The sequence below is a fragment of the Stegostoma tigrinum genome, chromosome 9 (assembly GCF_030684315.1).
Source record: "Stegostoma tigrinum isolate sSteTig4 chromosome 9, sSteTig4.hap1, whole genome shotgun sequence".
Lineage (NCBI taxonomy): Eukaryota > Metazoa > Chordata > Chondrichthyes > Orectolobiformes > Stegostomatidae > Stegostoma > Stegostoma tigrinum.
The window spans coordinates 75,759,373-75,773,654 of NC_081362.1; the positions used below are offsets into that span (position 1 = coordinate 75,759,373).

Below are 14,282 nucleotides of genomic sequence, written 5' to 3' on the forward strand. Positions count from 1 at the left end.
TCTAACTGCTAGGGGGATGGGTCTGGGTGGGATGCTCCACAGGGCAGTGTGGACTTGTTGGGGTGAAGGTCCTGTTTCCACACTGGGAAATCTAATCTAATCTAGTGTTATCAGCCAGAAACTTATGGAATGTACACCTGCTCCATCACTGTCATTTTCATGAGGAATGCAGTCATAACTGTTTCCCCATTCTCTGCTTTTGATTGTTTATAGCAGTGGAATGGGAGATGGTCTGCTGTCTCTGTGCTTTGCAACGTTTCTCACCTGACCAGGTCATACTGTGTGAAAACATAAGTGTACATCACCAAGAGCCTTTTTGTTCAAATTCTCTATACACCAAGACTTCTGCTAACAGTGGTGTGTAATTGGATTCCATTTTATTGTAAAAGCAACATTTCTATTTGCTACTTTTTAGTGAGGGGAAAATAACTTTTATGACAAAATTTCAGGTTCTTTAATTTTAATCTAAATTGTAAGCATCCTGAAGGCTGTGACCAGCTTGAGGCCAGGCATTGCTCTTCCACTGACTGCAAAAGGTGACAGCCACTTGACTTTGAAGTAAATCATGCTGAGATCTAGTGACCATGCTCAGGGAATCATCTCTATTGTAGTGCTGTGGCTAACTCATGCAGTCTTTAAATGGGAATGCTCATTGTGGAATTGGAACCATGTCAGTTGGCCATCTGAGCAGCCAGTGCTATTGAAGGATTTTTCATAAAGATCCAGTTAAATTTGTGCACACAGCAATTTATAGATTGACATATATTCATGGGGATGAAGGTAGAAACTGAAGTATCTTAAACTTAAACTTAAGGTAATTTCTTCCTTGAATTAAACGTACTCAACAATACACCATATACAACATTTATCAGGCTAGTTCTGTTGCTCACAAAGTTTATTAATCAGATCAGAGTGTAAAAGTCCATTTATATCTGATTGAACAAGATGTAACCTTTGGGATTTCAAACACTGGTGTGGTGAGTGCCAATGCTGTTTTCCACATTACTGGTTGTGATAAGTGCAGTAGTTTCTAACTTCACAACATAAGTTCACCAATGGCATCAATAATTGTAACCAGTGGTACCATTTAATTGAAGGGTAATGCAGTGGCAAGCTTAAAAAATATCTGTGACTAAGCAAGCATGTCAAAATGAGGAAAATGATTCACCCTGCCTTCCCTGGTCAAATGCAGTTGGAGAGAAAGATAATCAAGTATGGAATTAGAGACAATGACCCAACAACTGTATTCTTTCTTTCAAAAATTTTTGAAGGAGGAATTGAGAGTTTAAAATCGAAGAGCAAGAATGGGTGGGTAAGGTTGAGACGTGGAGTGTTTTGCTTTTTCTGTGACTTTCTTCAAGCCTCCCCTAGTCCAACTACTGTACTAAGGCTATGGTGACCACAAAGAAAGTAACTTGTCATATTGTACATTGCAGCAAATACAACATTACGAAGAAACAGTATGATTCATATAAATGCCAGCAAGAGCTCTTTGGAAACTAAAAGTAGAAATGTTGAAATATTCCACAGGTGTGATAACCTCTGTGGAGAGAGAGAGAGAGAGAAAGAGTTAACTGATCTGCAGCATTAATTCTTCCATCTCCACAAACGTTGCGAGACCTGTTTTTATAATGCCAGCATTTTTTTTCTAAATTGGGTTTCCAGCAGTCACAGTTCTCTTGATTTAGCTCTTCTGAGGAGGTTGTGCACAAGGTCTTGGTAATTTTTGCAAAATGTTAATGCTTCAGTTTTACATCTATTGTAGTTTTTTGTCAAGGGAGACAGGAAAACCAGGAATCTATCTTATCAGGATAGCTTTTCACAAATTCACATTCCTCTCACTGGAGTCTTATGTTTTGTATTTACACAATGTTATGAACCCAGCTGATGTTATTACTGGAGAAGTCAGATACCAGACTGAAACCTCGAATGGTTGCAATGCTTCTACATGTCAATTTTCTGTGGATAGCAGCTACACTTCAGAGGTATGACTTCTTTTAAGTGGAAGACAACGGAGTATGCTTGCTTTCCTAACATCTTTAAAAGTATCACTATATATTCATGAATTTCTATGTATTTTTCTGAGGCTTTCCCAGCAATGGAGAGTAAAAATGCATCAGCTGAGAAGCTGCTTTGCAGACCATTAGGTAATTGCCTCCATGTATTACTAACTAACTGTACTGTGGAAGCAGTTCCACCCTGTGCTGTTTTACTTTTTGCTTGTTGTCCTCTGAGCACAGGGATATATTGGCCTAAAACTGAGATCAATATTGACTGTCAGAGATAATGGGAACTGCAGATGCTGGAGAATCCAAGATAATAAAATGTGGAGCTGGATGAACACAGCAGGCCAAGCAGCATTTCAGGAGCACAAAAGCTGATGTTTTGGACCTAGACCCTTCATCAGCGAGGTGGATGGGGTGAGGGTTCTGGAATAAATAGGGGAATAATAAAGCTTTTGTGCTCCTGAGATGCTGCTTGGCCTGCTGTGTTCATCCAGCTCCACACTTTGTAATCAATATGACTGTCACTTGGTTCCATCTTAGCCACTGCTACAGGATCTCAATCCGTGAAGACTGATCTAAGAATGGAATGGAGGACCTTTTACAATGGTTGCAATTCAACTTTTTCCAAAGGAATAGAAGTTAGAGATAAGTTTTCTAAATTTTGACCTTCAAAAAAAATCTACATTTAATGTAAATACATGTGAAAGATGCTTATGCTCAGATTATGTTAATTTTCTTGCAGGCTGCAATATAGATAATGTGCCTCCTATCCCATTTGCATGCATATGGAGCCCCCAAGTGTGATTCATGATCCAGCTTGTCAGGGGGAAGTAGTTTAATCCATGGTCAGCAAAATAGGTTACCTAAACTAAGTTGTTGAGTTTCCCAACTATGAGTGACTTGTAATTATGTCATTATTCTGTAAATTGCATGAATTAACACATCAATGCACAATAGCTGTGTGAACATCCCTACCACATCACCCTGTTTTGTTAGGCAGCAGTCACAGTATTGTCTTTTGGGTTATATAAATGCAAAACCCCAAGACTCTTCCTTTAACCTTGATTAATCTATAGTGAGTAGTATGAAACTACACCAGTTGTTACAGTTGTCTTTTGAGTCTTGAAGCAATGCATCAGATCTCTTGATAGATGAGAAGTGCTTTACAACATAGCTCCACTATGATCATCATCGGAAACATTGTTTGAAACTTTGTAATTGAGGTCAAATCACAGAGAATTTTCTCTACAAATAACACATGCATAAACTCCCCAATAAGGTACCATTATTTATTCCTTATACACAGTGCCACCAGAGTGCTGCATACACATAAGCTACATAATTTTCTCCCAATCTGGGGGAAGGGGATAGGTGGAGGGGTGTTTGTAACCACTCAATGCACCTAAAATGCCAAAGTCATAGTGTTAGGAGTCAACAGAGAACCATAAAGCAGGTGTTCTCCTACCTTGGAGTAATGGGATGCAGGCACAGTATGACATCAGAGAACTGCATCTTACTTGCAGACCTGTAAAGTATCTATTCAATAGTACTTCATTCGTCAGTGCCTATTGTAAATGAACACCGTGTGTGCTGCATGATACCATAAGGCTACATATGTGGTGGTTGTTTAATATGTAAAACTCAAGTCCTTTCCAGCCTAGCATCATGTTTGTTTGCAAGCCCCAAGCCTCCACTGTATTCTGTAGCTCTACAGTGATGGGCTCATGCCATGACAGAATATTAGGCCTAAATAACCAATAATGTGAAGAGTGAATATTAACCTTTCACCCCATAAGCAATAATGGATCCCACTAACTGCTGGTAACCAGACAGATTAACAAGCTCCCTCCATGCCAAATGACAGAAGCCATCCCAGAAAGTATTCTCCCTCTATCTATTTAAAATAATACATCACATCAGTCTCATAACACTTTTATTACATATTCAGTTAGTTCAATTTTACATTCATCGAAGCAACAACAAATCATTAACTTAGTACTTTGAGCAGTAAGGAAAACCTACCAGAAGAAACTGATCCAGTGAGTCACAAGAAAGGTTGAAGTCTTTCTAGACCTTGTTTTGTCAGTGAGTCATATTTCTAACATTGAATATAAGAATTGTAACATGAGGATACAAAATTGAAATATTTTGCAACAACTGGCACTGATATTAATTTATCTGCCATCTTTGTTGTTAGATTATTATCTGATATTTTGATACAGATGTGCCACAATTTCCTCCAGCCAAACATTAAAGTTGAAGTCATCACTGTTTGATAGTGCCACAGATGCTGTGCCATTAGTCAGTAAGCCCCTCCCTATCCACAGCCATTGTCTCAAATTGAGTGAGTCATTTCACAAACTCAACTGCCCTATTCAAATTCATGTTGAGCAACTGACCCTATTCATAGAATCCCTACAATGTGGACACAGGCCCTTTGGTCCAACAAGTCCACACCAGACCTTAGTCATTCCACCGAGACCCATCCCTATGACCCACCTAATCTACACGTCCCTGAAAACTACATGCAATTTAGCATGGTCAATCCACCTAGCCTCCACATCTTTAGACAGTGGGAGGAAACTGGAGCACCCAGAGGAAATCCACGCAGACACAAGGAGAACGTGCAAACTCCATACAGTCACCCGAGGGTAGAATTGAACCTGGGTCCCTGGTGCTTTGAGATAGCAGTGCTAACCACTGAGCCGCCATGTTGCCCTATCACAAAATCACACTACTTGCACTTCCATAAAATTACTGAGGTTAATCCAACTTGATGATATCCACATTCAGATTCTGGCATTTCCAGAATCCAGTATTTCAATAGCCCTCCACCTTCCTAGTCCTTCCCCCTCTGTCATCTCATCCAAGCCTTGCTGCAAATTCCATTCTTACCAAGTCCCGCAATCTGTTTGCCATTGTACACTGGTCCCTGGTATCTCAAGTGCCAACACCTTCCAATTTTAAATTTCCCAGACTTTTTATTAGATCTCTTTAAAACCTTACTCTTCCTGATCTTCCTTCAAAACTATGAATCCTGCCCTCTTAGCTACCCAAATTCTCAACACAATGAAACTCCCCTAACCCTAAAGTCCTTTTAGCAGGCATGCACTCAGAATTTTGCAGACAGTGCTTTGGAATTATTTTCCAATGTTCTGCTATCTTTCCACTTCCTGCATCTTTAATAACCTTAAAAATCCCAAACTTGATCAATATTTTTGGCCACATTGTCCTATCAATCACCCAAAACTATGACATTGTGCTAGTTTGCCACAAACATGATTCTGAAAGTGGCTTTTTATCTCTCCTCAACCTGCAGAATCTCTGTACCTTTACCTTTGAAGAATGACAAATGTGGTGATTTCATAAAGGTATCCAGAAATGGGGGATTTCAGAGGTTTATTGGTACCATTTCACATTAAGAAGTGATTCAAGGATTAAACAAAACAAAACCATTTGCATTGTTCAAACTGTGATCTTAATTAAACTTATAACTGCTAATATAGTTATATAACTACTCAATAAGGTAATAAAATAGATAAGTTCAGTCAATCAGTCTGATTTTGTTATCGTCAATATCCCTGTGGCAATATATTTCTTTAAGTGGGCCCATGTTAGTTGCAAAAGCTTGTTTTTCTAAAAAAAAGTGTAAGCAATTAAGAGTAGGTAGGATAACAATCCTGCTTCTACCCTTGTTTTCAATGCAAAGCTTGGCTTTAGCAGCCATATTCCCTTGTAGTCTCTTGATTCCAGTCACATTTGTATGCTGTTTTTGGTGTGACGTTACTTTGGTTTTAGGAGGTGTATTTAGTCCTGACTTTTTTTTAATGAAGTAAGGTTGAGATCAGATGTGCCAATTTTTCTGCTTCAAAGTCCACAAAGTAAACAGCTTGTGAGTTTTTGGGGGTCTTGTTCTATGGTTGGAACAGCCAGTTGAAGCAGCCTGAATGGGTGGAATCAAGCTCCCACTGAACCGCCACTTTTTAGTTTTATGTTTGCAGTATTAGCAGTTGCTGCGGTGTGGAAGCTGTAGCACATCTGTCCCTGCTACTCTGAGTTTTCTCTTGACATTTTCTGGAAAGTTGCCTGCGAGGCAATCTATTTTACTGAATTTGCTTTTTTGCCATGTGTATGTTTTTGGGATGATACAATATTGGAACAGTTTCTGTTTAGTCGTTAAATAATCTATTATTCAGTTAGGTTTTCCAATAGAATTAAGACATTCCAATTTCTTCTTTCATTTGTTATATTTTAACTATAGCGCATGAATAAAGTATGTTTTGTTTCAAATCTGATAGTTTGACCAATCGAATTGCATCTGAAATGCAAAGCTGGGCACTTTCCTTTAAAATAAGAAAAAGTTAGGGTGTCGTCTATCTCCTTCATGTATTTTGAGAGGGTTTGGTCTGGATCATAATAATATTGAAGAAGTATATTTCAGTCGTTTGAAAATGTCTTATTCTGCCTGCTATGCTTCTGATGGAGGTAAATTCAATCAGTCCCCAATTCTCCAAGCAGGTTTTGGTGGATGCAAATTCACTATCCACTCACTGTAGGCAGTGTGAAGTCTAAATATGTGAACAATTCTTACAAGTTGTCAGCGTTGACCAAAGAACTGACAGGACAAAGTTGAGCCATAAGCTAGACAATCTTTGAAGGGCAGGGTAACAATAACTTCGGGTGGATGAAGGTAGCAGTAGGGGATTGGAATGTCATCAGAGGGTGATGACAGAACATCGTGGTACTGAGAAATGAATCAACTTATTTAGGAGCCACAAAGATTAGAGCAAGAGTGTGTGTGTGTTTTTAATTACAGTTTTCTGCAGCAATCCCTTCGAAGATCATTTGCGCACCTCACTGTAACAATATTATTGCAACCAACACTTTCCATCCAACGCAAAGGAACCAGATTTCCACAATGTCAAATGAATGTTGGCTGTTTTGGCAGGATTGCTGCTCATCTGTTTCTAATCTTACTCCATAAGTGTGACATGGTGCATGGCAAGAGGAACAGGGTGATGAGTGCAGCACAGTGAATTTCAGGCTGCTATCACTTTGCTGTTGATTTGGAAACAGTTCATCAGCCCAATTTTTGTCTCTCCCTACCATTGCTGCCAATACACACTACATCGGCTGCCACTGATTAGCAAAACAAACCTAATAGTTAAACTTAAGGAAGGATTTTTCCACTTTATTTCAAGTGTTGGTTGCCACTTAAAATGCACCCCCATGGGCAAGATAACTCACCTAACTGCACAACAGTTAGCTCATTATGAGCAGACTGGTGAGTGACGGTATCTCACCCTATCACACGCTTCAAGACAGCACCATAAGCTGCCAGCCAATCACAGTCCAGCAGTTTCTGGGTCAGAATGTCCGCATTAGACTCTATGACTCTTGACCATGCTTAAGCATTGGGGGTCCAGCGATGAGAATTATTTTTGTTTGAGTCATAGCAAGTGTTTTTGCCATCCATCTATATCTCTGACTGCCCCTAGACTGGATCAGTTTGACAGAACCCCTCCCTCCCATCTTGGTAGGTCAGTCACCAAGGCTTCTCACTCTGAAAACTAGACACTTTGCTCACCCACCAGGCATGATCAGCAAACTGAGGCCCTTATGTGGCCAGTAACTGACAAATAAATGGACTTAATTGCTAGCAAGGGATTTCTTGGGCAGTGTTAGTGCCCCTAGCTCTGTGACAGGAGGCCCAGGTTCACATTCCCCACTGCTTCAGCAGTGAGTAATAACATCTCTGATTGGGCTGATAATAAAATATAAAACGACCCATGAACATTTAATTGCTGAGGTGGCAAGAAAGGAATGAGTTTCGCTCCAGGACCCATTTACCTCATTACCTCCCCTTCTTCTAAGCTCTCCTGCCATTGCCAGGGAGGTGAAATCGTGCCCTGTGTGCAGGGAGTGGTAAATACCAAGTACTGACACATAAAAATATTTTCTAATAGTGACAGCTCCTTACTGCTCAGAGGAAAATCAGGCCATCATCTCTTAAATTAGAAAAATATGGAATTGTAATTTCTTATTAAACTGCCAGGAATTTGTTGCCTATTTAGCTGCTTCAAGTTACTTAAAGCTAAAATTCCAATTCTTCAGCTGGTGCAAATTAAGTTCCTTGGGAAAATGCTTGAAAAGGAAGACCATTCCTGTGACTGTTGTAATTGCACCTGTCACAAACAGCATGGTATTGATTACCTGAAATGAAAAGCAAGTCACTTTATTAGTTGCACATTTGTATAATAAAGTTCAAGCAGGCATCACACTTCTAGCAGGACCCCATAACACATTTAGCACAGATCAAATTTTGTAGGTAAAATACCTCTACCACTTTCAATTAAATTTAAATGAGAAAAAAACAGGCAATTTTTCTAAGTCCTGTACTGCTGCTTGTATGCAATGACCCTCCACTAGTCCACAAGCCAGGACCTGATAACCTTTAATCTGCATGGCTGTGGAAAGTTCAGGCATGAAGTAAATTGACTTAAAAATTGATTTTCTGATTACTTCAGACCACAACGCTCCGACATGTGCATCAGGGGATGGAGAATGGACAGAGCTGTGTAGAAGGGAATGTGGGCCAAAACTTTCGATTGGATGCAGTTCAACAAACATTACAGTAAGATTTGGGGTGGTTGTGGTTGTGGGTGGAGGGGAAATGGGGGACAGAAGGAAGAGGAGGATAATTATTTAAGGGAATCTTCTGCTTTCTGTGGATGTTGGTTATCCTTTCTGTATGGAGGCTTCCATGGAATCTTGTGCAGCCTATAAGCAAGTCTTTATTCTCAATACAATGGCCAATATTCACTGAAATATGTAAATTCTGTAGAGCATCTTAATAGCCTAATAACTTCTCAATTAGGTTGGATAGTTGCACTTGTAATCTGTGGTTGTTTTCCTGGTAAACCCAACATGTGCTCCTGAGATGCTGCTTGGCCTGCTGTGTTCATCCAGCCTCACATTTTATTATCTTGGAATCTCCAGCATCTGCAGTCCCCATTATCTCTATGTTCACTTCCTTGGTTGTGCTACTTGTGAATTGCAGCTTATTTAACTTGAACTCTATTAGTGATATTGATTTTTGTTTCCTTGGAAAATGAAAAATTGAAATGTTCCTCTCGGATTTTTGAAGTGTCATCATCTGATCGCACATTTGAATCTGCACAGCAATTTGTCAGACATGTTCCTATCTGAACAACTTCAGTTGAAAGTTCATCCATGAGCTCCAATGAATCATACCACTTATTATCCTTTGCATAATTTGTATCATCTTACAACTTTTGTTCACTTCTGTCATCAGAACCTTCTCCAGTAACGATATGACGAGAATGCATTTCTGTCAACTCAATGTAATCATAAATTTCCATCTTATTGACCATATGAAACAATAATCACACTGGCATTAGAGAAATATCAAATCAGCTAGTCTTTCTTTTAGATTCCACTGTGAGTCTAGAAAACCCAACAAATTTTTTATATAGATTGTCGTTTGATCAGCTGTTCAATAAGCAACATTTCCTTTTCCTATGCTTGCATGACTATCTGCTGCTTGACTAGTTGTTGCCTGATCAGTATATCTTTGAACAGGCTGGGTATAACTGGCCTTCAATTTGACCTTTTGACCTAATGAGTTGATTTTCTGTCATGTGAATAAAGTTTAGGTGAAGAAATACATGAATGCTCAAGAGTGAGAATGCTTGATTATGAAGTATATATATTTTCTCTTACCCGCTTTGTGTTAGCAAGTTACTTGTAGCAGAACTTTAATCTTGAGAGCTATACCACCTGGACAACACAGTTATAACTTTCGTAGCTTCACCCATGCTATATAATCTGAAAAGTTAGTAACACTCACCCCTGTTTGATGCTTAAAAATTATATGTCCATTGATACAAATTTACCTCTTGCCAAAATTAATTTGACAGATAACCAATTTCCCCTAGTAATACATTGATATTTTGTCTGTTTCCGGTTGCTTTACTTGATTAACTTGCTACTTGACTTCCTGATGATGTGTCCAACTTCTAAGTATCTTTTGAAAGTGACTTATTTTGCATGTATAGGATACCATTATTTATTAATAGCTAGGCACTCCTTCTGGCTGTGTGTGTTTGTTCCATAGCACTGATGCTGATTTTTACAGTCCATTGTCTGTTCTACTCATTGTATTGATTTCTCATTTGTTCCTTTGATGTTTTTGTACCTCAAAGAACTGAGTGGATTCTTCAAATCTCCTGTGATAAGTTTGATCACCTCCTCCCAGAATTTACGTGTTGCTTCTGGACTTTTGATTCATTCACCATCTAAATAGTTTTCTGCAAATTCAACTTATCTGTGGTCTACGATAAATCTGACAATGACTCATCAGCAATTCCACAAATCATTCTGTCTCTTCTGAATTCTGACTTCAAAGCTTCATAGTCACATCTTTCCACTAGTCTTTAGATACTATTCATTATCGATGGATTCTCTCAGATGCTGAATTCATCTATTACATTCTTGAAAGCATAAGATTTATTTGTTTTCAGACTGGAATGACTGTCAAATATTGTAGAACTGCTTTAAAATTATGGATGCCATCTTTTATGCCTTGGTGAGTTAACATTTCAAGACCATTGATTCTTTTCCTCGGGTTCCACCGAGGAATCATTGGACTCAAAATATTAAAGCTGTCTCCTCTCTTATAGAAGCAGCTGGAACTGCTGGGTTTTTCCAGCAGTACGTGTTTTATTTTAGATCTCCAATATCTGCAGTTTTCTGCTTTTACCTGTATTGTAAGAACTGTTTTCTCCAGGATGTCCAATTTTCTGCTGTATTTCATACATTTCTGAAATTAAATCCTAGCAATATTATTTATCCTACCATTTTTTCCTAACATGATTATTTATTCTTATTATTTGAAAGGCTTTCCTTTCTGCAGTCTCAATGTTGTTTTATTGTCTTACTCAAGGCTTCAAATCCTCCAGTATATCATTGTTGTTTCATTTTCGTTGCTTGAAATACTTTTAAATCTGCTCTACAGCAATGCTTTTATATTTTCAGTCGTTAAATACAACTTAAATAAAACAGCAGGAGTTGAGCATTTGGCTCTTCAAACATGCCCTGCCATTCAATAAGATCATGACTGATTTGCCTGAGATCTCAACTGCTCTTTTATGCCAGCTCCATATATCCTCATATTTCAAAAGGCCATTTCCCTCCTCTTTAAATACTTTCAGTGATCTAGCTTCCACAAACTCTCTGGGGTAGAGAATTCCAGGCATTCAATACCATTTGAATGAAAAAAATTCCTTTGATTCTCCATTTTAAAATTAATGTCTCTCTTGTCCAAGTATGCCCGCAAGTTGGAGATTCCCCCAGTAGTGGAGGCGTCTTCTAAACATCCACCCTGTCAAGCCCCCTCAGAATCTTGAATGTTTCAATAAAATCACCTCCACCCCCTTTTTGTAAAGTGTGCAGAAAAATGAACTAATCAGTTTAGTTGTTCTTGGTAAGTTAACTGCTTCATCCAGGAATTGGCCTAACAAATCTCTTTTGAACTGTTTTCAATGCTGGTACATCTTTTCTTGAATTTGGACATCAAAAGTGCACACAGTACTCTAGGTGTGGCCTCACCAACTCTCTCTACAGTTGTAACAAGGCTTTCCTGTTTTTAAACTCCAAATCCCTGGAAACAAGTGCAAAATTCTATTTGATTTCTTAATTACTCACTGTACCTGCATGCTAACACTTTGATCTTTCTGCACAAGAGCATCCAGAGCTGTCTTGGAGTCTCTCAATATTTAAGGTGAATTTCACCTGACTCAAGTGCAGCACCCAAAAGCTTGTGATTTCAAATAAACCTGTTGGCCTATAACCTGGTGTCATGTGTCTTCTGACATTTTAAATAAAAGTCTGCTTTTTGATTCTCCCTAGCACAATACATGACCTCTCACTTTCCAACATTAAATTCCATCTGCTAAATTTAGCCCTCTCTCTAATCTATAACCTGTTGATGTTTGTTTATTTCCTCATCACAGTATGCCTTCCCATTACTTTTATATCATCAGCAAATTTGGATGCACGACACCGGGCCCTCAATTCAAGTCATTTACACATAAAGTAAATAATTGAGGCCACTAGGACTGATCTTACCAACCTGAAAAAGACCAATTAATCCCTACTCTGTCTTCAATGTGTAAGCTTATACTAATCTATGCGAATATGTTACCCTGAATAGCCTGAATTCCTATCTTGGGCAATGCTCCTTTACTGTATGTGACACAAGTGAAAGGCTTTTAAATGTATAGCATTGCAATGCTGTTTTCCTGTCCTGCTTACCAGAATTTTCTCACATTTTTATGGCAAAAATGGCAGTTTCCCACCCCTTCGCAAGCAAAATGGACAATTCCCTGCCTTTTGCAATCTAATAAACAATTCCCTACCTTTTCGTTGGCTTTGAGAAATATATTGTTGTCTGTAGCCTTAAGGATAAGTTTTTCTCAACCACTTTCCCTAGATGTTGCTTGCTGTCTACATTTCTATTAAGCTGATTGTAATCCAGTGTCAATACAGGTTCTTGTTTAATGGCTTCTTTGAATTAGTCCTGTTTGCTGCAGTCTCAATTAATTCTTCCCACATTAACCATGATTTCAATTATGTGTCTTCTGCTCTTACCACAGCCTCAACAGTCTCCTTATTTTACTGCTGTTAGATTTTGTCTTGCTTAAATTCCTTAAATGTGTCTTTAACACCATAATTCTGGCTTTGCACTGTTTCCAGTGCTGCAAACTCGGTTTTAATAATGTTCCATGGGCAATTTTCCACATTGCCAGGTAAATTTGAAATTTTCCAATTGTACAGGAACAGCTGGGCGAAGGATGCAGTATGTTTTGGAGAACAAACTTCAGTGCAATTGCTGGAATACTGTCAGAACCTGTAGACTTAGCAGTATCTCAGTGTATCTTCAGCTGTTTCACCCTGTACGAATGTAATTGGGTGAAGGGTGATATCTGTGACACTGTGGCCTTTAGGAGGAGGCTAAGATAAATTGTTTTCTCTGGGCACCTGGCTGAAGATGGATTGAAATGCATTCACCTTATCTTTTGCACTGCTTTGCTGGGCTCCCCCATTATTATTTTTTTTAAGTTATTTGGTGGGATGTGAGCATTGCTGCCTGGTCATCAGTAATTTTCTGTCGCTAGTTTGCCCTTGAGGAAGTGTTGCTGTGCTGCTTTCTTGATTCATTGCAGTCCAAGTCCTGTAGTTTGATGAACAATGCCCTAAGAGAGGATATTCCAGAATTTTGACTATCAAGGAATGGTGCTAGACTTCTAAATCAGGATGATGAATGGCTTAAAGAGGAGCTTGCAGGTGGTGTTGTTCCCATGTGCCTACTGCTCTTATCTTTCTAGATGGAAGTGGTTATGGTTGTGTGTTTAGAAGGAACTAAGGATCTTTGGTGAATTCCTACAGTTCACCTTGCAGATAACACACATTGCTGCGACTGAACATCTGTGATGGAGGGTGTAATGTTTTGTATGTGGTCCCAATCAAGTGGGCTGCTGATCTTGGATGGTGTTGAGCTTCTTGAGTGTTGTTGGAGCTGCACCCATCCAGGCAAATGGGGAGTATTCCATCACAATCCGGGCTTATGCCTTCTAGATGGTAGACCGACTTTGGGGAGTCAGAAGGTGATTACTTGCTGCAGGATACCTAGCCTCTGACCTTTGTCTTGCAGCCATTGTATCTATGTGGGAGTCCATTTGAGTTGCTGATCAACGGTAAATCCTAGGATGTTGATTTTTGGGATTCAGTGATGGCGACATCATTATATGTCAAGGGGCGGTGATTAGATTGTCTCTCATAGGAAATGATCATTGCGTGGCATTTGTGTGGCATGGGTGTTACTTACCACTTGTCAGCCCAAGTCTGGATATTGTCCAGATCTTGTTGCATTTGAACATGGTCTGCTTCAGTATCTGAGGAGTTGTGCAATCATCAGTGATCATCCCACTTCTGACCTTATGAAGGACGGAAGGTCAGTGAAGCGGCTGAAGATGGCTGGGTTTAGGACACTACCCTGGGGAACTCCTGCAGAGATGTCCTAAAGTGAAATGACTGACCTCCAACAACCACAATAATCTTATTAAGCAGTGGAGAGTGTGCTCATGTACCCAATGATCCAAGTTTTACAAGGGGTTGTTGATGCCACAGTATTGAATGTGGCCTTGACGTCAAACGCTGTCACCCTCACCTCTCAGTGAGTTGGTGAATTGTACA

At 39.3% G+C, this 14,282-nt stretch overlaps 1 protein-coding gene across 2 annotated transcripts in view; it reads right to left on the reverse strand.

The window, feature by feature from the left end:
• Positions 1–3,947: 3,947 nt before the first annotated feature.
• The window catches only part of LOC125454876 (kynurenine 3-monooxygenase), a 71,533-nt gene continuing 61,198 nt past the window's right edge, over positions 3,948–14,282 (reverse strand). For both annotated transcript variants that reach the window (XM_059648641.1, XM_059648640.1), the window contains exon 15: positions 3,948–8,219. In XM_059648641.1, coding sequence (XP_059504624.1) covers positions 8,091–8,219 — 129 coding nt within the window. In that variant the 3' untranslated portion in view covers positions 3,948–8,090. The remainder of the gene's footprint in view (positions 8,220–14,282) is intronic.